General features: G+C 37.5%; 2 protein-coding genes across 4 annotated transcripts; both read left to right on the forward strand.

Annotated features, from left to right (window-relative positions):
* The first annotated feature begins 8,771 nt into the window (after window positions 1-8,771).
* Window positions 8,772-9,468, forward strand: LOC110883713 (SKP1-like protein 5). The gene has a single exon (XM_022131378.2). The coding sequence runs from the start codon at window positions 8,832-8,834 to the stop codon at window positions 9,366-9,368; it is 537 nt and encodes a 178-aa protein (XP_021987070.1). The 5' UTR covers window positions 8,772-8,831; the 3' UTR covers window positions 9,369-9,468.
* A 4,858-nt stretch (window positions 9,469-14,326) lies between these two features.
* Window positions 14,327-22,830, forward strand: LOC110886873 (probable ADP-ribosylation factor GTPase-activating protein AGD14). Of its 3 annotated transcripts, none has more exons than XM_022134739.2 (14): window positions 14,327-14,450; window positions 16,230-16,356; window positions 16,472-16,533; window positions 16,679-16,766; window positions 16,847-16,908; window positions 16,975-17,071; window positions 18,116-18,343; window positions 19,208-19,669; window positions 20,360-20,482; window positions 20,598-20,702; window positions 20,807-20,890; window positions 21,520-21,757; window positions 21,842-21,887; window positions 22,534-22,830. In XM_022134739.2, the coding sequence occupies exons 2-14, from the start codon at window positions 16,258-16,260 to the stop codon at window positions 22,613-22,615; spliced, it is 1,776 nt and encodes a 591-aa protein (XP_021990431.1). In that variant the 5' UTR covers window positions 14,327-14,450; window positions 16,230-16,257; the 3' UTR covers window positions 22,616-22,830. The 3 variants fall into 3 exon arrangements, with proteins under 3 accessions (XP_021990431.1, XP_035834743.1, XP_021990432.1); XM_035978850.1 differs by having other exon boundaries at window positions 14,343-14,450; window positions 16,233-16,356; XM_022134740.2 differs by lacking the exon at window positions 14,327-14,450 and adding an exon at window positions 14,574-14,635.
* Window positions 22,831-22,988: the final 158 nt, after the last annotated feature.

Below are 22,988 nucleotides of genomic sequence, written 5' to 3' on the forward strand. Positions count from 1 at the left end.
AATGTAATGGCTATCAAGAACATGAATAAAATTGCTACTACTTCTACTTATATGCTTGAGTTTTCTGAATCGAATAAATGGCATGGTAGATTAGGTCACGTTAATTTTAATTCAATACGCCGTTTAATCAATTTAAATTGTATACCAACATTCCATATTGATTCACACTATAAATGTGAAACATGCGTTGAATCCAAACTTACAAGAACATCATCAAAATCGGTTGAACGAATAACCGAACCCCTTGATTTAATTCACACTGATATTTGTGATTTAAAAGCGGTACCCACAAGAGGTGGAAATAAGTACTTCATCACGTTTATTGACGATAGTACTAAATATTGCTATGTATATTTACTAAAAAGTAAAGATGAAGCAATAAGTAAATTTATCTTGTATAAAAATGAAGTTGAGAATCAACTTCAAAAGAAGATAAAAGCTTTGCGAAGCGATCGAGGAGGCGAATATGTTGCACCTTTTGCCGAGTTATGCGCAAAAAGTGGCATTGTACATGAGTGTACACCTCCTTACTCTCCACAATCAAATGGCGTGGCGGAACGAAAGAACCGCACATTGAAAGAAATGATGAACGCCATGTTGATAAGTTCTGGGGTGAGCCACGAACTGTGGGGGGAAGCCATTCTCTCGGCTAATTATCTTTTGAATAGGATACCACTCAAAAAGAGAGACGAAACTCCATATGAGTTATGGAAAAGGAAGAAACCTTCATACAAATACTTGAAAGTGTGGGGGTGCCTAGCAAAGGTGACTGTACCACCTCCTAAGGCTCTTAGGATAGGACCCAAAACTTTTGATTGCATATTTATTGGGTATGCACATCAAAGTAGTGCACATCGCTTTCTTGTACATGAGTCCAAGAATCCTGATGTACACGTAAACACTATTATGGAGGTGAATTCTAACGTTGTGTCTTACTTTGAAAATGTGTTTCCTTTGAGAAGACAAACACATGCAACGTCATCAACACCTAATTTTGAAGTAGGTGAAAGTTCATCAACACCAGTTGATGAGGTGGTTCATGATAAGACACATGAACAACATGAGGTTGAAGAAACCGATCGTAGGCGAAGTAAAAGGCCAAGGGTTGAAAAATCCTTCGGTCCAGACTTCGTTAGCTATATGGTTGAGGGCGAGCCCAATACATATCGCGAAGCGGTTTCCTCTTCAGAAGGACCTCAATGGAAAGAAGCAATAAGAAATGAAATAGATTCTATATTGCAAAATCATACTTGGGAGTTAGTAGATCTTCCACCTGGTTGCAAACCACTTGGATATCGTTGGATATTCAAAAGGAAGATGAAAACTGATGGAAGTATTGATAAGTACAAGGCTAGGTTGGTGATTAAAGGATTTAGACAAAAGGAAGGTCTAGATTACTTTGATACCTACTCGCCTGTGACGCGCATAACCTCGATTAGATTGGTTCTTGCTATAGCGGCGTTAAGAAATTTGGAAGTTCACCAAATGGACGTTAAAACCGCATTTCTAAATGGCGATTTAGAAGAAGAAATTTACATGGAGCAACCTGAAGGTTTCTCGGCCCCAGGTCAAGAGGGTAAAGTATGTAAACTCGTCAAGTCTTTGTATGGCTTGAAGCAAGCACCAAAACAATGGCACCAAAAGTTTGATCATGTCATGATTGACAATGGTTTCAAAATAAATGAGTGCGACAAGTGTGTTTATTTCAAAGACACAAATGAAGGTTATGTCATCTTATGCCTTTATGTAGACGATATGCTTATCATTGGGAGTAATGATAAAATTATCAAAGCTACTAAAAGCATGTTGAAAGCGAGATTTGACATGAAAGACATGGGTTTAGCGGATGTGATTCTTGGAGTAAAGATCATAAGAACCCAAGAAGGTCTTGTGTTAAGTCAATCTCACTATGTGGATAAAATTCTTGGAAAATTCAACTCGGGAGATACGAGTGTCGCTCGAACTCCAGTTGATACCTCCCAACATCTCAAGAAGAATAAAGGAGATGGAGTTGCTCAGTTAGAGTATTCAAGAATTATAGGCAGTCTAATGTATCTAATGACATGTACTAGACCCGACTTGGCTTACGCGGTGAGTAGGCTAAGTAGATACACCAGCAATCCGTGCGCGGATCATTGGAAGGCTATCACGAGGGTGCTTAGATACATACGATACACAAGAGACTATGGACTGCATTATACCCGACAACCAGCAGTGATCGAAGGATACACTGATGCAAACTGGATATCGGATAATAAAGATTCCAAATCAACAAGTGGTTACGTGTTTACACTTGGAGGAGCTGCTATTGCTTGGAAGTCTTCTAAGCAAACGGTCATAGCGAGATCCACAATGGAATCTGAATTTATCGCCTTGGATAAGTCAGGCGAGGAGGCGGAATGGCTACGTCAATTCGTGGAAGATATTCCAAGATGGCCAAAGCCTTTGCCAGCCATATGTGTACATTGTGATAGCCAATCAGCGATTGGTAGAGCTCAAAGCTTGATGTACAATGGCAGATCAAGGCATATGCGACGTAGACATAACACGATACGACAACTACTCTCAACGGGTGTTATCACAATTGATTATGTGAGATCAGCGGATAACATTGCGGACCCGTTTACAAAAGGCTTAAGCAGAGAGTTAGTAGAAACGTCGTCAAGAGGAATGGGACTAAAGCCCGTGGTTAATGGGAATATGAGGGAAACCTAACTTAGTTGACTGGAGATCCCAAGATCTAAGTTCAATAGGACAACTTAATCATATTACCAAAACGGAGTCACTGTGGGGGAGTACCCTAAACTAAATAAAAGGGAGTTACATATACTTCCTAGTCCATTCCAATCAGTGACATGAAGTGAGGTTAAGCATATTAAGGTTAATGATTTCGGGAAATCAAATAACCATGACGCTTTTAATGATTCATGGGAATCACCTATGTTAGAGAGAAGTGGGGTCGCTTCAAATGGATTTGTGGGGTGCGCAAATCCTAGAGCTCTCGCAGAACCAGGCTAGTGTTCCAGGACCATAATAGGACACGAAAATGAGGAGTTGGCCAAACCAGGGAGAGTATTGTGTGAAGTGTATTGTCGTTTACACAAATGGGGGTATGTTCAAGGACATCGCGTCTACACACCGCTAGTAAGCTAAGTGCGCTTCACAAAAGAAGGTTCAAAGGCTTCAACCTACCTATCTTGCAATACTCAACTGTCGAAGTTTATCGTTGAAAAGTGTAAGGAAAAGATCCATTTCCATACATGTGGGGGATTGTTGGAAATTTGATGAAAATAGCATTTTTCATGTGGGGGATTGTTGGAAAATAAGTGAAAATAGCATTTTTCACAAATATAGGAAAATGATTTTTTCCTATTTTGGACTAGAAATAAATATAATAAAATGAGCGGGTTTTATGTATTTATTTGTGGGTTTGTGTTCTATGTTGGAAGAGCTTCGCAACGAACTAAACCACGTCCAAAACCGAGCTAAGATGAATGAGATATCGATGCTCAAAGTTGGGTGTTTGGAACATTCAATGTTGAAACTAAAGGGAAAGTAGCACCTTGTCCCACATAGGAGGAAGGATGGAACTTAAATGGGTATTTAAGGTGGAACTCTCCATCCTTATTGTTTCATGGAAGCACTCACTAGTGTCCTCGCGAAGGGTGCGGAGCACCCTAACTCGCACTCGCACACGCACACGCTCGCGCGCGCGCGTGGCGTGGGCGATGAGGCGCAATGTGGCGCTTTGATGGCGCACTTTGCACTTCGCACGCTCGCATCGCCGCGAGCCGCTTGAGAGCCGCCTTTGTATTTTTGACCGCGCGCGCGTGGTGAAGCACAAGGGTTGCAAGGACCAAGTGGTAGGTGATGCGGCGCATGACGTGGCAGTCATGCGCATGCGCGCGCGGGTACACGAGGCGCGCGGTTGGCGCATGGTGCATGGGTCCTACTGTGCCGTGTGCGGGGCACCAGAGTGAGCCAATACGGCGCGACTGTGTGGCGCGCACGTATAGACTCACAGGTGACGTGGCGCACGCCGCACGGCGCATGGACGGACTTGAGCCGCACCGCGCACGACAGTGAGCCAAGAGGCCGCACGCCGCATGGCAGTGAGCCAAGAGGCTGCACGCCGCACGGCAGTGAGCCAAGAGGCCGCACGCCGCACGGCAGTGAGCCAAGAGGCCGCACGCCGCATGGCGCACCGCGCATGGGCGCGCGCGCGCAGAAGCTTCCAGCATTGAATGACAGGGCAGTTTCAGTCCAGCTTCGTAACTGACGAGTTAATAGGCTTTGACTGAGAATTAAATGACGTAGTAAATTGCATTGAAGACGTTTAATGCAATTTAAACCTCTCATTTAATTCATTTTGACTGTTTCAACCTAGGAGCTGTATAAATACAGCTCCATACCCACTTCAGAAGGACACCAGCAACAACAACAGTAAACAACTCTCTCTCTACAATATTCAGATCTTCTCCAGCATTCCTCAAGGTAACCTTCGGGTTGTAGGTCTACTCCGGCAGTACCACTGCTCCGGCTGTTGTACCCTGGGAAACAAAACGAGTCTCCTGGGAGACTCGGAATTTGTTTTAAGGGAAGCGTGTGTTCACGTGCCTCAGCCACTCTGCTTCTACTCCATTTCTTGTATTTTGGTTTATTTCAGTTGTATTCGTATTAGATTTTTAGCTTTCCAATTTCTGTATTGTAATCAGTTATAATAAAATTTGTTTTATTTTATTCAATTACGCTAACGGTTCCTACATAAAACGAGTGTGTGTTGATCGTGAGAGAGTGAGAGAATTCAAGCCCTTAAACATGTGGTTGAAGGTTGGTATTTTGTAGCCACAGAGTGTGGATAAGGAATTGGGCTGATGAGTCTTGGGCCAGACGTCGCCAACAAGGGATATGCTCCTTGTCCCCTCCGACACGACAAATAGTGTTTGCAGAGGTGGAGGGGAGTTGGCGCACGGTGGCTGGTGCTACGTGGCCAGCCGAGTGTACTTGTTGTGGGTCTGTCATCAGCTGTTAGTGGAGATCATTGAGCAGTGAGTGGCGCACGCTGATTGGCTACACGTCACTGTCCTCGTATACTTTTTGTCTCCTGCGCGATTGATCATCGTAGGAATTGCATGGGTAGAGCCTAGAGCAAAGCTGGTTGGCTGGAGGCTTTTGTCACATATACTATGCAGACACGCTGTAAGCTGTGATTAATTTTGGGAATGGTCTCTTACGCGCATCGCGTGCGCAATATTTGGACCATACCCTTTCACTCCCCAATAGCCAACCCGAGGTGTGATACGTCACAATATAAGACCAATTTTTAACCATTGGATTAATTAACACAAAGACATATGTTTCCATATGCTTCCCAGTTATATATAATAATCAATAAGCTAATTCTTATTTTACTTTAAGGATTTATTTAGAAAAATGAATTGAATTCTGCCTTAATTGCACAATTATTAATTTGCAATGAATTGACATCCCACATTCATATTGAAGCCCGAGAATGGTGCAATAATAAGCCACTACCTCCTTCTAACCAGAGGTGCACAAACTGGTTAATTTCAGTAACCGGTTAGTTTAAGTTTTTTACTTTCTGGTTAATAACTTTAACCAGTTCGGTTAATAATCCGGTTATAATCGGTTAATAACCGTTGTTTTTGCCTTTTCTTTTTAAATTTTTCAGTTAGCAGGTTCCTATACTAAATATTTACAACCAACAGTTAAAATTAACCACTAACCGGTTAATGTTATACCGGTTCCAATTAATTAACCAGGTTTTTTACCCACCTCTACTTCTAACAAAAGTCTCTGGTTTGAATCAAACTTCCAGTGGCTTGTTTTTGTTTCTAACTTGTCGTTCGTCCAAGTCAAGTTGTATATCAGGGGCGGAACTAGAGGAGGGTCAAGACTTAAGAGGGTCCTAGACCCTTAGCCAAGGGATAGGATTTTTTATGTACAAAATCTGATTTGTGTTCCAAAAAACATTATTTGGACTACGAGCCTTATGATGACCCGGTTTAAAAACTCTGTTTCCGCCACTAGTATTGATAGTAGTCTATGTTCTCTACATTAGGCTCAAAATCACAATTTGTTACGTTTCCCCTTATTACCTAATCTAGAGTTATGTGACCGAGCATGAAGGTGTGCAGAGCCGTCCCCGAAAACTCTCGAAAATTTAGGCCTCGGGTGTCGGCACGGGTTGCCCGGCCCAAGAGCCGGCCCTGAAGGTGTGAAATGCTTCCCAATGAGATGGATAAAGTTTGGGCCGACCAAAGAATTCACCAGCCCAAACATAGCCAAACATCCGTTTCCAGGCTACTACTATTTCTGTGATACTGTTTCTAGTCAAGCCCAGTTAATAAGCCCAGTGCTAATGGGCTTGCTTTAGCTTCGTCCCCAATTGCAAGATGCAAAACAACACAGAGGTGGGCAAACCGTTTCACTGGCTCTAGGGGTGTGCACGGTTCGCTTCGGTTCGGTTTTTGGGTAAAATCAAAACCGAAACCGAAATGTCGGTTTTTGGGTTTTAAAAACCGTTCGGTTTCGGTTTTTTTCGGTTTCGGTTTTTCGGTTTTTACGTCGGTTCGGTTCGGTTTTTCGGTTATTTCGGTTTTTGGAACAAAATTATGTAAGATTCAAAAAATAAAAAGTATAATTTATATTATAACAATCTTTTTATATGTTTATATTTAAGTTATTATAGTTCACCTCTTTAATTAGTATTGTTTACATAAACCTAACCTTCTAATATATTTTTATGTTTCTTCAAAGTTTTATTAAATTTAATTTTTATATTAAATGTTGTTATATCTTATAGGTAATAATAAATCATTTCAGTTATAATGTTTTTATTATAAACACTTTACATTCAAGAATAAAATTAACATTTTCTACTAGCATCGGGTTAAACACTTAAACAATTTAAACTTAAACATAAAAATATATGGATTGTAACTTATCGGTTCGGTTCGGTTTTTTTCGGTTATTGAAAACGTTTATCCAAAAACCGAACCGAAATTTTCGGTTATTAAAAATCCGAAAACCAAACCGTCGGTTTTTGTTTCGGTTCGGTTATTTCGGTTATTCGGTTACGGTTCGGTTATTTCGGTTTTCTTGCTCACCCCTAACTGGCTCTAGTATTCACCGCATTTCAAGGAATGGAATATTATCAAGCGCCCTCCACAATTTCGGATAGTATTTATGGTTCTAAAAATTCGATTAATTAACCGGTTAGTGGTTAATTTTAATCATTGGTTAGTAACCCTTTATTAGTATTTAGTATAAGAATTGTCTATTAACCGATTTTTTAACCGGTAGATCGGTTAAAAAAAACCCGAAAATTAAAAAAAAAGGTTTTAACCGAAAATAACCGGTTAAAATAATTAACCGTACCAGTTAAAAATTATCTAGTTAAAGTAATAACCAGTTAAAGCATTAACCGGTTAAAATAAAAAAAAGTTAAATTAACTGTAGGTTAACGGAATCGGTTATTAAAATTAAAATACGAGCTTGTGACTTTAAAATTTACCATCTAGTCATTTCAAGTTTTCAACAATCAACTTTGAACGATTCAGTTATAATTTCTAGTAAAAACTTGATAGACTTTTAAATTTAGTTTTCTTTTGATTGTTGAAAAAAATATTTGTTTAAGTTATGACTTATGACTATAACATTGAAGTATGCATAATAAGGGTAAAAATGAGGGCAACTTTTTATTGAACCACTTGAGTTCAAGTACGTCTCATGAGGGCAACTTTTTCCCTTCTAACCCAAAACTTCTCATCTTTTACAATTTAACCTTTTTGATTGTTTTTGCTTTTAATCTAAATCTTTTCATTTTTTCTTGTTGTTAAACCAAAATACTTTTTTACTTTTAACGTTCGTCTTCCATACTTTCATCTTTCACAAGTTCTTTTGTTTTACGTTTCGTTCTAATTTTTGTGAGTTAAAACGTCGCAGCGTGCGAGCGGGGTTCAACGTTTTTTTGTCTATTTTTTTCTCGTTTGACATGCCCGCTGCAACGCACGAGTGAGATTTAATGATTTTTTGTCTATTTTTTTCTCGTTTGACATGCTCACCGCAAGGCGTGTATTTATCCTCGTTTGACATGTTCGTCGCAACTCTAGATCGACTTAGTTATTTATTATATGGTTTACGTTTCGGACTAATTTCTTTGCATTAACACGCCGCAACGGGTACGTGTGTGTGGTTCAACGATTTTACGTTAGCTTTCCGTTCGGTTTTATTTTTTTCTTTATTTATTTATATTGTTTTTACAAGCTTTTCCAATGTTGGTAGTCGCTGACAACGGTATAACATTGGTGCTACTTAGCATAGTTTTACACCTCCGCCGCAACATGGAAGGCTTAGGGGCTGTTTGGCAGCCTCTGAATGGTCATTAAGAGGCTACCTCTTAATGAAACCATTAAGAATTTTACCCATGAGAAGGTAGAAGAATGTGACATGTGATGATTTACCATTCAGATGTTACCTCTTAACCATTCAGACTTGAGGTTACCTCTTATTCATTCAGAGGTTTTAAACCATTAAGAGGTAGCATCTGAATGGTCATTAAGAGGCTATCAAACAGCCCCTTAATACTAGTTCTTAATAAAAATGTGTTTGAAAGAGATGAATGATACTTGGTATTTAATGATAAAAGATCACAATAAATCATACCCATATTTAGAAACAAACTAGAGTTAATTACGGACTCCAAATCCACCACTATAAATAACCCCATACACCCCACGTAACCCTAAATCCATACAACTTCATCATCAACAATCCCCATTAAACCCTAAAACAAACAACCCTTCACAATGTCTCAAACTGAAACTCTTGTTCTTGAACAACAAGAGACTCAAACACAAACCCTCACCCTCAAGTTCAACGACTCTGCATCCACTTCAAACCCTGATCAAACCCCCACCGCCGATCCCAAAACCCCAAACCTAGGTGATTCAACATCATCGTCCGAACCAAGACCCGAACAAACCACCACAGCCAATGTTGCGGTCCCCATCCCTGACGTGGGACCGCAACTTCGAGCTGTGGTGGAAGAATTTATTCTAAAAATTGGTTCGGACGATGAGGAAGTGCGTACAGCCGCGAGGAATGATCTGAGAGATTTTATTGAGCGCGAAGATATAGCGATCGCGACGTTGCTGGTAATGGCTAAGTATGCTTATGAGGTTAAGAATACTGATTTGTCGGATGTTTTTTGTCAAAGGGTTGCGGATTTGATCAAGGACAAGAAGGTGGTGGAGGTTAGAGAGATTTTTGGTATAGTTAATGATTTTACACCGGAGGAAGAAGAGGCTGTTCGTGATGAGCATCCTTGGGCTTATGAAGATTAGGGTTTTGGTTTAATGTTGGTGGTTTATTGTTTATTATGATTATGATTAATATTATGAAAATATTAGGGTTTATATGTTTTTTTGGTTTAAACTCTATATATTTGTGATGAACATTCGTGGGATTTTGAAGATTAGGGTTTTGGTTGGATGGATGCTATAGTTTAGCTTTATTGGTTACTTACTATGATATGAAGTATTAACTAGGGTTATGTTTATTTGGAATATAACATTAATTATAACAAGATAATATATTTTTCAAAATAAGTTGTGAATCATCTTTTCCTAGGGTTTGGATATGATATTTTTGATAAGTAGTTTTTAAGTTTGGTTATGGTTATATCATTTTATGTCATGTTAAACTAACATGTATATATACATATATATATATATATATATATATATATATATATATATATATATATATATATTTTACAAAAATATGTTACTGGAAAAGTGTTTATGACCACTTTTTATGATAGGTTTGGTGATGATTTTTTGGTAGTCGTTTTTTTCCTTATTTTATTAGTTGAAGTTAGCTTGAATTTGTCCACACCTTTATATGAATTGTTGAATTAATATAACCAAATTAATCAAACTGCTCAGACCATGTGTAGTGGTAATGTGTTATAATGCCTCCACCATGGGGCATTATTCGACACGTGGCATCCTAGTCAGCGATGGGGCATTATAGCAAAAGTGGCGTAGTGGGGCATTATGGTAATAACGCCCATATTATTTTTAAGGAAAAAAAAAAGCACACAACATACAAACGAAATTCAGCAACTTTCAAAAAGGTGTCAGAGCATGTGGCACATATGGGTAAATGTCATTGGTAGGTCAACAATCACACAAACCACTTCGGCGTTTTAAATATGACGCCAAAAACAGAATTCTCAAAAAAAAAAACGCCGGGTAACGCCTATTGTAGTGGGGGAGGGGGCGTTTTTTTTCAATTTTTTTTTAAAATCACGCCCCACTACACATGGTCTTATAACTGAAACCAACTAGTTAAAAAAATTTATAAACCAAAACTTTGGTCAAATGCAGTGTTTTAGTAATTGCTAGTCGTTAGTCGAGTGGTATGACCGGTGGGGACTTGCGATTAACTAGGATTAGCCGTCTAATCGGAATTTTTACAACCATGGTCATATGTTCGGTTTAATTTATATCGAAACTAAATCAATGGAATCCTCAAAATTAAGCAAACATCATCCTAGTTCATACAAAACTTTATTAGGCGATTTAGCATTTTAACTATGCAATTTTGCCAAAATATATAATATATGAACTGGTATTCTTCGCACATTTAAAAACACTATATGCTCATCAAGAGCATGATGTGTGTGTATTACTGAATCAATCGATATATACATTTGTTTTGAGTATAGAACCAAGTAGGGCTGTAAACAAACCGAAGGTTCAGCGAACGTTCATGAACCGTTCGACGAGAACTTCGTATATGTTTGTTTGATTAGCTTAACGAATGAACACGATTTTTTTGTTCAGATAGCTTAGCAAACGAACACGAACACATGGTTCGTTCGTTCGACTGTGTTCGTGAACGTTCGGTAATATGTTTGGTTACGTTCGTTCGCGTTTGTTTGATTATATTATAAAAATAATAAATAATAAACCTTTTATCTAAACATATTGAAAACTTGAAACCCTAGTTAGCTAAAATCTGGACATTCTAGGACATTTTTGGCGGTGTAGTTAAACTTGATTCATCGTTTGGCGGTGTAGTAAACTTCTTATGTTTTGATTTATCATTTGATGGTTGTATTTAACTACTTATATACAATGTTTAAGGATAACAATGTTTTTATTTTTTTTATTTTCAAGTTGAATGTTCATCTGCGTTCGTTTTTATTTGCTTGCATTCGTTTGTGTTCGAGGCCAGTGTTCACGAACTGTTCGTGAACAACTGAATTTCCTTAACAAATGAACGCGGACATAAACTTATGTTCGGTACGCGTTCGTGAACAGTTCGCGAACATCTTAATTTCCTTAACGAACAAACACGAACATGGCTTTGTTCGTATTCGTTCGGTTCATTTACAACCCTAGAACCAAACGATTATATGTAGTAGAGTGGTTCGCGCATACATAAAACTTTTTCAGTGTAAGAAAAGAAAAAACGTAGGAATTAATGGGATACGACACGTGTATGTGCGTGAGTTTTAAGTATTGAATCATATTCTATTCATAATAATAAGTCTAGTTATAAATATAGAATCAATTTTGCTAATCCATTTTGACTAATTTTCAATTCAAACAATTGTTCAATAACTAAGAACTAAAAGTAGTAAAAATGACTGTGTTCAATAACTATAAAAAGGCCCCTAACTAAGCAATGATTGGGACAACAAAAAGAAACTCATATACAAAGGAATCCTGATCGGGATCCATCTTAGTTGATGATAAGGGTTGTGTCTACACTTTTTAAACAATAATACAATACAATATTTTTGTTTTCTGAAAGTTGTGGCTTAAAGTAAATTGGTGAGTTGGGCAGGGTCCATTGGGACGAGTTAGCCTGTAACTTTAATAGACATGTTTATAAAAATTATACTTTTGAAATAACTATTCTACAAAACTTTTAGAAAGCTATGCAAAGAAAACCTAATGAAAGTTCCATAACCAATTTTTTAACTCACTTAAATAAAGACACGAGGCACTAAGGATAACCTATAAGGCTGACAAATCGTGTCTTAACAGGTTTAACAGGTTTCTGACGGCGCGCACAACATAAGTTTCAAACATGATTACGACTCTTATAAATACTTTCTACCTCATGTTTATAAAACAGTTTTTTGTCTTATGTACAAAGATGAATAAATGATAGATCCTAACATTGTAATTTTAATTATTTTAAAAATTAAAAAAGTCAATGGGTATATTTTTCAGTCAAACAGGTCTAATCGTGTCTTAACAGGTACCCAATTGCCAGCCCTAACCTAGACGAATATTTTAGAATAACTTAAGATAAAGTATTATATCAGTTTTTTTTTAACACAAATTACATCGGTTGGTTGGACTTTCTAAATCCAAGGGTGATCTATCTCCCTGTGTAACCATGAGATAGATTGGACACTAAAGAAACGCTAGACTAAACAGATTTTTTAGGCTAGGTTCGACAATTGGTGATTTTCCAATTGCCTTGAGTTCTTGGTAATGATCTGATCCGTAAAACCAAAACAACTGTTAGACTCGTCACGAGAAGAAGATGTTCGGGGTTCTTCTCGTAACCACCCTCCAGCGCGAAAATAATATCTCTTCTGTATGAGTATAAAGTGAGAGTAGGAGCGTGGAATGGATCACCGAGAAGGAGAAGTCGAGTATTTATAGTCGCGATGTTGAGAAGGATTGAAAGAGACATCCCTTTCAGGATATCCTCTGTCTCATTTGTGTTGCCATTAGTGGCAATAGAGGAGGGCGTGGATTCGTGGAACAACATTGACTATAAACGTCGTTATTAGAGTGTCACTATGGTTTCCTGTGTGGTAACTGTTAGTAGCGACTGAGGAGGACAGGGATCCGCATAACACAGTTGGTCAGACGTCGCTATCTAGATGTTCTTTTGGTCTCTTTCGTGAGAACCGCTAGTGCAGACTGAGGAGAACAGGAATCCGCAAAACACCATTGATTAGACATCGCTATCCAGACTTAGATGTTCTTTTGGAATCCTCTTGGTAAGCCGCTAGTATAGACTTAGGAGAATAAGGATCCATTAAACATCATTGGTCAGACGTCGCTATCCAAGTGACCTTTCGGTCTCCTTCTTCTAGGCGATTCCAACATGGCATGTAGTCCCGCTGGATTTGCCCCGAATCCACAAATGGTTCGAACCCATATCTCTTTAGACACAAATAAACCTATCAGTTTTAACCGAATCAGCTAAAAAATGGTAATATTATATCAAAACGATGAAAAACCGAATTTGATTCTTTTACAAATCATAAGAATTGTTGTTGTTATTATTATTATTATTATTATTATTATTATTATTATTATTATTATTATTATTTACATAATATAAATTAGCAACAAGTTAAGGCCGGTGTTGTACCCTATGTTTTGGGTTTTTTTTTTTTAAATGATATTTCACTTTACACCCAAAACTACTTGATTTTGTAGTTTTAACCTAAAAGTTTTTACTTTTTCCAATTTAACATCACAATTTTTTTTACTTTTAACTTTGATCCCCTATGTTTTCCATATTTTACAAAAATTATTGTTTTACGTTTAGTTCTAAATTTTGCGAGTTAACACGATACAATGTGTGTGTATCTCAACGATTTTACGTTTCTTATAAGCTTCGTTCTAAATTTTGTGAATTAACATGGCGCAACGTATGTGTGTGGTTTAGTGTATTTACGTCGTCTATTTTTTTCCCCGTTTAATAAGTTCGTCACAACGCGTGAGTCCTAAATTGAGTTAGTTACTATTTTCTATGTTTTATATGTCGGTCTAATTTCTCAACGTTAAGACGCCGCAACTTCAATGTTGGTGGTCGTTGGCTATAGTGTGGCATTGGTGCTATTTGTCACGGTTTTACGTCTCCACCGCTACGCGGGGGGCTTAATATGATAGGTTATTTATATGGATATAAGTCATGTAATGTTGTAATTATGATACCATTAATTGTATTGAGTTTATTTGGTAAATTACTTATTTGTATAAGATAGTAATACAGACTTAACCAACAAAAACATCTAATACATTGTAAATGTGAATCTGATCAACAACATGTTAATTTCTTTGACCACGGGCGCAACGCGCACGTGTCAATCTTCTAGTTATTATTATTACAAATCATAACTAAAAAAGAAAAAAAAAGCCTTTTTCAACCACCAAATAGTTTTATAAAACTTTGATTAGTGTAGTCATAATCATGTTCCTAAAGTCATAAGCGGACCCCACGACGACCGTCAAAAGTTCAACTCTATTTTCAGCCCCGCATTTTGGACTCTTCCAAATCCCATGTGTCTGCGCACACCCTATCTTTCTCTCTCTCTCTTCGTCTTCTTCTACCTCTACAACTGATTTTTTCTCAATTTTCCCTCGAAATCTTACGATCAGGTCAGTTTCTACAACTCTCGTTTACATTTTCGTGTCTATGTATATGTACATATGCGTGTTTTTCACTACAGTAGCGTGTAATCATACTGTACATGCATCCGATGTGTTTAGATCTGTTGTTTATGCGAATTGAAGCTCTGGTTGACGGTTTCGAGCGACTCGTACGCTGTTCTGGATGAAATTTTGTATGTATTATGTGTTTTTGTTGAAATTTGTTTGTTCAGTTAGTGTTTGTTAGTTTATTGTTGGAGGAATTGTGGTTTTGATCATTGATGACTTGTTGTATGCATGTTTTGGTTGCTGATGTGATGTTGTTTAAGAAGTTAGGGCTTGGATTTGAGTAAGTTGAAGTTCTAATTAATGGTTTTGATCGACTCACATGCTGTTCTGGATGAAATTTTGTATGTATTATGTGTTTTTGTTGAAATTTGTTAGTTCAGTCAGTGTTTTTAGTTTATTGTTGGAGGAACTGTGTTTTTGATCATTGATGACTTGTTGTATGCATGTTTTGGTTGCTGATATGATGTTGTTTAAGAAGTTAGGGCTTGGATTTGAGAAAGTTGAAGTTCTAATTAATGGTTTTGATCGACTCGCATGCTGTTCTGGATGAAATTTTGTATGTATTATGTGTTTTTGTTGAAATTTGTTAGTTCAGTTAGTGTTTTTAGTTTATTGCTGGAGGAATTGTGTTTTTGATCATTGATGACTTGTTGTATGCATGTTTTGGTTGCTGATATGATGTTGTTTAAGAAGTTAGGGCTTGGATTTGAGAAAGTTGAAGTTCTAATTAATGGTTTTGATCGACTCACATGCTGTTCTGGATGAAATTTTGTATGTATTATGTGTTTTTTGTTGAAATTTGTTAGTTCAGTTAGTGTTTTTGGTTTATTTGTGGAGGAATTGTGTTTTTGATCATTGATGAATTGTTGTATGCATGTTTTGGTTGCTGATATGATGTTGTTTAAGAAGTTAGGGCTTGGATTTGAGTAAGTTGAAGTTCTAATTAATGGTTTTGATCGACTCACATGCTGTTCTGGATGAAATTTTGTATGTATTATGTGTTTTTCTTGAAATTCGCTAGTTCAGTTAGTGTTTTTAGTTTATTGTTGACGGAATTGTGTTTTTGATCATTGATGACTTGGTGTAAGTATGATTTGATGGTGTTTTAGAAGTTAGGGCTTGACTTTGAGTCAGTTGAAGTTCTGGTTAATGGTTTCGATCGACTCACACGCTGTTCTGGATGAAGTTTTGTATGTATTAGGTGTGTTTGTTGAAAATCGCTAGTTCAGTAGGTAATTTTAGTTCATTGTTGAAGGAATAGTGTTTTTTTTCTTTGATGACTTGTTGTGTGTATGATTTGATGTTGCTTTAGAAGCTAGGGCTTGGATTTGAGTAAGTTGAAGTTCTGATTAATGGTTTCTGGATGAAGTTTTGTATGTATTAGGTGTTTCTGTTGAAATTTGCTAGTTCAGTAGGTGATTTTAGTTCATTGTTGAAGGAATAGTGTTTTTTGATCTTTGATGACTTGTTGTATGTATGTTTTGGTTGCTGATATGATGTTGTTTTAGAAGTTAGGGCTTGCATTTGAGTAAGTTGAAGTTATGATAAACGGTATCGATCGACTCACACGCTGTTCTGGATTAAAATTTTGTATTTATTAGGTGTTTTTTTTTAAATTCGCTAGTTCAGTTGGTCTTTTAGTTCATTGTGGAAGAAATTGTGTTTTTGAGCATTGATGATTTGTTGTATGTATGAGTTGTTGATTTGATGTTGTTTCAGAAGTTAGGGCTTGGATTGGAGTTAGGAAATGATGAGCCGGTTCAAAGAGGAAGAGAGAAACGAGAAAGCCGTAAGGAATCTGCTTAAACTTCCAGAGAATAGGAGGTGTATTAACTGCAACAGTTTGGTAATTTTCCACTTGTTTCGTTGCCTTTTTGTTGAGTATTATTGTACTAGATCGCTGTTTATACAGAATTTTGTTACCAACATTCCTAATATATCTCATGTTGTTTACTAAACAGGGACCACAGTATGTATGCACTAACTTCTGGACATTCGTTTGCACTACTTGCAGTGGAATCCAGTAAGTACTTACATGCTTTTTGTAAAAACTAAGTGCATTAATGTGAAATTTCAGTTAATCAGTTTGTATGTTAAGTATGTCGTTTAAAATAACATTCCGCTCATTTGAGCTCCTATATTGATCACCGAATGTACATTTTCTGCAGTCGAGAGTTCACTCACAGGGTAAAGTCAGTGTCAATGGCTAAATTCACTTCACAGGAAGTTAGTGCCCTTCAAGGAGGCGGAAATGCGGTAATATTTTTATATAATATACTAATAATTTTTTTCACAACTTGATGTTATAATATGACTCCTTCTGATTGCGATATCAGAGTGCGAAGGAAATTTATTTCAAAAATTGGGATCCTCAACGGCAATCTTTCCCAGACAGTAGGTCTGTAATTAATTAACGTACTGTATTATGATAATAGTTCAATTCTGAATTCTATCCATGTGACAGTAATGTTGAGAGGCTTCGGGACTTCATTAAACATGTGTATGTGGATAGAAGATATTCTGGTGAGAGGAGCTTTGACAAGCCTCCAAGAGTGAAGACGGTACTGTTGCGTAGCCTAAAAATAATAGAAAAATTGCCAATAAGGTAACCAAATATCTCAAATTTTCTCTCTCATCAAAAGGAGTGTAAGTTCAAATGTTGACAAATTTAGGGACCCAAATACAGTTCAAGTTTGACAATATTTCCCTATATTTATCAACTGAACTTTCACCCCATTTGACGAGATAGAACATTACGCATATCCCATATTGTCGAACTCGGGATTTTTGGTTACCTTTCTTGGCAATTCTCCCTTCTAAAGCGGGGCAAGTCCATAGAATATCAACTGACTAAAATGGTCCGCTTTGGTGATTATACTCTTTTTCGTCCAAGCGTAGTACTAAGGTTTTAAAATAGGCAAATATGGTAATCATAGTGTAAGTGCTTAGGGCTGCAAACGAACCAAACATTCAGCGAACAGTTCGTGAACCGTTCGACGGGAAGTTCGTTTGTGTTCGCTCATTCGTTTATTAAACAGAGACGAACAAGAAATTTCGTTCGTTTAGTTAAATGAATGAACATGAACAGAGGCTGCGTTCGTTCATTTATGTTCGTGAACATTTGGTAACATGTTCGTTTATGTTCGATTCTGTTCGATGGTTCATTACTCATTAGTGTTTTTAGCTGTTATATTTTATATAAATTCTTCAAAATTCCGCCAAATAACATATTTAATACGTGTCAGTGTATTATATATTATGTTCATGAACGCATGTTCAGTTGTTTGTGTTCGTTTGTTTCTATTTGTGTTCTTGAACATTAGTTTGTGTTCATCAACGTTCGTTGCCTAAAACGAACACAAACACGAACACGCTCATTTTCTTAACAAACAAACAAGGACATGAAATCTCCTTCGGTAAGTGTTCTTGAACACATTGTCTGTGTTCGTTCGGTTTGTATGCAGTCCTAGTTGTGCTGTTATCTTTAATACGGCTCCTAAACGCATTAAGCAGAACTCGAAGTTATGCTGGTTTTCTAATTAAGAGCATTATGCTCCTATCTTTGGTTTGTTTATCATATCTGGATTATTTGCATATTTAAACAGGGGGAAGCAGAAGGTTCTAGAAGTCCGCCATTTAGGGACGGAAGGAACTCTGAAGATGGGAAATTGTCTAATGGAGGTTTTAAGGTTGACAAGAAATCTCCTGATCACCAAAGAGATCCAGATATATCTAGCCCCCCTGTAATAAGACCTGTTAGGGATATACTGGGAGATAAAGCATCTCCTGTTCGAATTGAGGCTCCAAAATCCAATGGTTCATTGCGTACACAGGTCAGCTTAATAAGGTTATTATGTGGCCTTTTAGGCTTACTTATATTAGACTATATTATTATGGCCCACGGGCTCAGTTAAGTTTCTAGGGTTACTCGTAATCTCTATATATATTGTTTGTATTTTTACCATCTTACATAGTAAACTCAAAATGTCGGTTTTTGACTTTTTGTTTATTGCTAACTCTATACCTTTTTATAGTGTAATTGAAATATCATTAGTATCTTTTAAAGTTTCTTCTTGTTGAAAACTTTGATATAGAATACTGGAGGGAGTAAATTGCCATTTTCATCCTTGAGGTTTGGCCAGTTTCGCGACTTTCGTCCAAAGGTTTGTTTTTACGCATCTAGATCCAAAAGGTTTGAAATCTGGCCATTTTCATCCGGCTCGTCAACTCCATCCATTTTTCTCCATGAAGTCAAGGGTATTTCCATCTTTTTTGTTAACTGGAAGTCGGTCTTTTTCACTTTATGTTAAAAGACCAAAGTGCCCTTTTAGTTAACAAAAAAAAGACGGAAATACCCTGACTTAATGGAGAAAAATGGATGGAGTTAACGAGCCGGATGAAAATGGCAAGATTTCAAACCTTTTGGATCCAGATGCGAAAAAACAAACCTTTGGATGAAAGTCGCAAAAGTGGCCAAACCTCAGGGACAAAAATGTTATTTTACTCTAGAATACTGTGATTAAACTATGTAAAAATCAGATATTATAATTATCTGGTAAACTTGAAGTAGAAGGTTAAAAGGTGATAGAGTGTATGATTATGTCATTTTGTTAGGCATAAAGTACCTTCAAGAAGTCGTTTGAATACATATCATGACGATAATGTTCTAGTCATATACAAACGCTTATGAATTGCAGAGAACTGTATCTTCCAGTAGCTTGGGATCTTCTAACGAAATTACATCCGAACATAAAACTGAAAGTTCCTTGATAGATTTTGATGCTGTTCCCGAACCTTCTTCAACTGCCCAAGCGCCGCCACAAGTACAACAAGCGGCTCCATCTGTCAGTCAGCCAACAACATCATCAAATAACAATTGGGCTAATTTTGATTCGTTTCAAGAAGCGAAACCAGTTCATACTCCTTCAACTACCAACTTGCTAGATGCACTTTCTGAACTATCGGTTCCAGCATTCAGTGCTAATCCGCCAGCTGGACCATCTGGCTACACACAGTTGCCGGTTTCCACACCAACAAGTTATCCGACAATTGCTCCTGGTCCCAATGCCTTTGGTCAGGGGCAGCATGTGCATCCTCAGCAGAATCAGGCCTTTGCCCTGTCATTTAATCAGGCTGTTGGTGGATCTCACAACAACCAGGTGCGGCCTTCTTCGGTTTTTTTTATTATATACTTCTGCCCAATTATATATGTTAATGTCTGAGTGCTAGCGCTTAGGTCTTGTTGTTTTGTGTCATCGTTTATGTATTAGGGCAGTATTAACGAGTATGTGTTTGACTTAACACCCCCTAACCTTCAGAAAACTTTTTAAAAACTTTAAAAATCGTCGTTTTCACCCCCTTTGCGTTCTAACTTTTTAAATTTACCCCCTGTATTTTCATTCTTTAGCTTAAAATTGAAAAACTATTTTCTCACGTGATTATTTTTATGTACATGTCGGTATAATTTCACATTTCAGCGTAAATGATATAAATTCACGTTTCGACATAAATTTCTTCGGAAACGAGTCTGGTCAAATATAATACGTTTTCTTGCTTATTTTGCATATGTTTTCAGTTGGTCTACATTTTGACGTAAATTATGTTAGGAAATGAGTCGGGTAAATATAATACGTAACACGTTTTCATTCGACGGTATAAATCCGAGTTGTTGTACATTTTGACGCCGCTAAGTCTTGATGCAAAGGTGAGGGTGGTGTAGTGGTTAGCTGGAACCCTCACTAAACGAACCAACTCGGGTTTGATTCTGTTTCTTTTGTAACCGCATGGCTTTAGATCGGATACATTGAAACACACTTTTTCATATGGTTAACGCATCATATAACGTGCAGCAATGGAATCCTTCACTAAGTGGGAATAGTAATACTCAAGTGCTTTCAAGTTCTCAAGGTGTGCAGACTCAAGTTACACATGGGGTTGATGTTAAACCGACAGCTAAAAAAGAATTACCAGCGGTAATGGTGTTTATTTTATGAGCTATATATTTCATCTCATGTAGAGGTAGCAATTACTAGCCATTTACCTACAAATAGGTCAATTTGGCTTTATAGAATTCATGTATATGTGCAGGATTTATTTTCTTCCAGTTTTTCGTCTTTTGCTGCTCCGGGTCCTGGCTGGTTTCCTGCTCCACAATATGGCATGGGATTCAACATGCAATATAATGTTCCGATGGTATGATGATTGATGAAACCTGCCATAAAAGCATAAATTCCCATTACGCCCCTGGTTCTGTTTTATGTTTAAGACGTTGAATTGATTATTTTCTGTTATTACAGCCCATGCCACCGGTTTACCAGCAGCCATCAAAACCTTCAAATCCGTTTGATGTCAACGACTCATCTCCAGTTCAAGCTACAACAGTATGCCTACTTAATTCACTCTTCTTTTGTTTGGTTATTCATCACTGAAGTGAGAATTAGTAATAAAAGATGGACTAAAATGCCATTTTCGTCCCTGAGGTTTAGCAAGTTTTGCGACTTTCATCCAAAGGGTTGTTTTTCTGCATTTGGATCCAAAAGGTTTGAAATCTTGCCATTTTCATCTGGCTCGTTAACTCCATCCAATTTCTCCGTTAAGTCGGGTATTTTCCGTCTTTTTTGTTAACTTAGAGGACAATTCGGTCCTTTTCAGGGGTATTCAGTCTTTTTACATAAAGTGTAAAAGACTGAATTGCCATTTAAATTAGGAAAAAGACAGAAATACCCCTGACTTAACGGAGGAAAATGGATGGGGTTAACGAGCCGGATGAAAATGGCAAGATTTCAAACCTTTTGGATCCAAATGCGGAAAAACAAACCTTTGGACGATAGTCGCAAAACTGGCCAAACCTTAAAGACGAAAATGGCATTTTACTCTAGAAGATGCTTGTGTCGGTGTGTGTATTTGTTTGGTTATTTCTTTGTGTCCGTTTGTGTATCTAATTATATTTTTGTGTTTGCCTAGAAAAAAACTCAATAGCATAATTAATTATATTTTTTATTTGTGGTAGTTTCCGTCTATGGTACCTTTGCAAGGGGCTCTACCAAACATGGTACCACAAGCAAGCATCATCCACCGTACGACGAGCCTCGGTACTCTATCACCATCATGGATGCCAACCCAATCATCTAACCCGTTACCGTCAACATCAACCTTACATCGTACTACAAGCCTTGGTGCTCCTCCATCGCCATGGATGCCCACCCAATCATCTCATCCGTTATCGTATGGATCCCCAATGCCTTCTGGTAATGCTCCTTTTTTCCCATTTAGTTAGGAGTTGGTTGGTTGCTTCTGGTTTTGTTTCTTGACACCGTCTTGATTGTGTTCAGGTCCATTTATGGGACAAGTGGGTCCCAACATGCCACCTTCATACAGGTAATTTTCAAGGTTTATCCATCTTTAATGAGATGGCTTGCCACGTCAATACTTTTACTGTGTCCACTAAATTACCAAAGTAGCACTTCTTAGATGAGAGGTTATTATTTTGTATAAGAATAAAGTACACGGATGGTCCCTGTGGTTAACCAAAATTTTGGATTTAGTCCCTCACTTTTTTAAAGTACACTGATGGTCCCTGCGGTTTGCACTTTGTAATGCATTTAGTCCCCAACTTTTGCCAAAAAGTACATGGATGGTCCCTATGGTTTGCACTTTGTAACGCAAATGTGTTACAAAGTGCAAACCATAGGGGACCAACCATGTACTTCAGTTGCGTTACAAAGTGCAAACCATAGGGAACCAACCATGTACTTTTGGCAAAAGTTGAGGACTAAATGCATTATAAAGTGCAAACCATAGGGACCATCTGTGTACTTTCGAAAAGCTAGGACTAAATCCAAATTTTTGCTTAACCGCATGGACCATCTGTGTACTTGACTCTTTGTATATTTACCAAAACAGACCACGAATTTAAGTACGTTGTTATTTTATGACATCGGCCCATGACAAAAACATGAAAGTTGATTGCATTTTGGTGTGTTAAGAATGGTTTTTGTAACCCAAAGTTGGTTTCCATTTACAGGCCACAAGCAGCAGGTAGTTTTGGATCCTTTAATTTAAGTCAACAACAAAGTGGTTCAGGTGGAGGAAACCCGTTTGGTTGAATCAGGTCAAATCCGTTTCGACCTTTGTAGATTAAGTTGATAGAAATTGTGTTTATTGTGGGTGGGTGAGAGTGAATTTTTGGTGTTGCCTCACATGTTTGATGGTAGAAAGTGAGAAGTTCAAGACTTGTCTGTATGGGTGCATGCTATATTCCCCTTGCAACTTGTATCATATTTAAATTTGATATATATAAATGTAAAGAGAGTTGTATATATATACTTAAAAGTCTTGTGACAGCTTGTGTCACTTGTACAAAACACCATTTTGCAACTCTAGATTGACATAAATATTGTATTGATTAATAAAACTGGTTTTTACCTATGTAGGATTGATTTCCTTGTTGGTTTGGTAATTGGTGTATCTAACATGTTT

This window comes from Helianthus annuus, chromosome 10 (genome assembly GCF_002127325.2).
Source record: "Helianthus annuus cultivar XRQ/B chromosome 10, HanXRQr2.0-SUNRISE, whole genome shotgun sequence".
Taxonomy (NCBI): Eukaryota; Viridiplantae; Streptophyta; class Magnoliopsida; order Asterales; family Asteraceae; genus Helianthus; species Helianthus annuus.

Coding starts and splice junctions, on each gene's coding strand:
- LOC110883713 (XM_022131378.2), top strand. CDS start 8,832: ATGTCTCAAACTGAAACTCTTGTTCTTGAACAACAAGAGACTCAAACA.
- LOC110886873 (XM_022134739.2), top strand. CDS start 16,258: ATGATGAGCCGGTTCAAAGAGGAAGAGAGAAACGAGAAAGCCGTAAGG. Junction 16,909..16,974: donor CAATCTTTCCCAGACAGTAG/GTCTGTAATTAA, acceptor TCCATGTGACAG/TAATGTTGAGAGGCTTCGGG. Junction 17,072..18,115: donor AGCCTCCAAGAGTGAAGACG/GTACTGTTGCGT, acceptor ATATTTAAACAG/GGGGAAGCAGAAGGTTCTAG.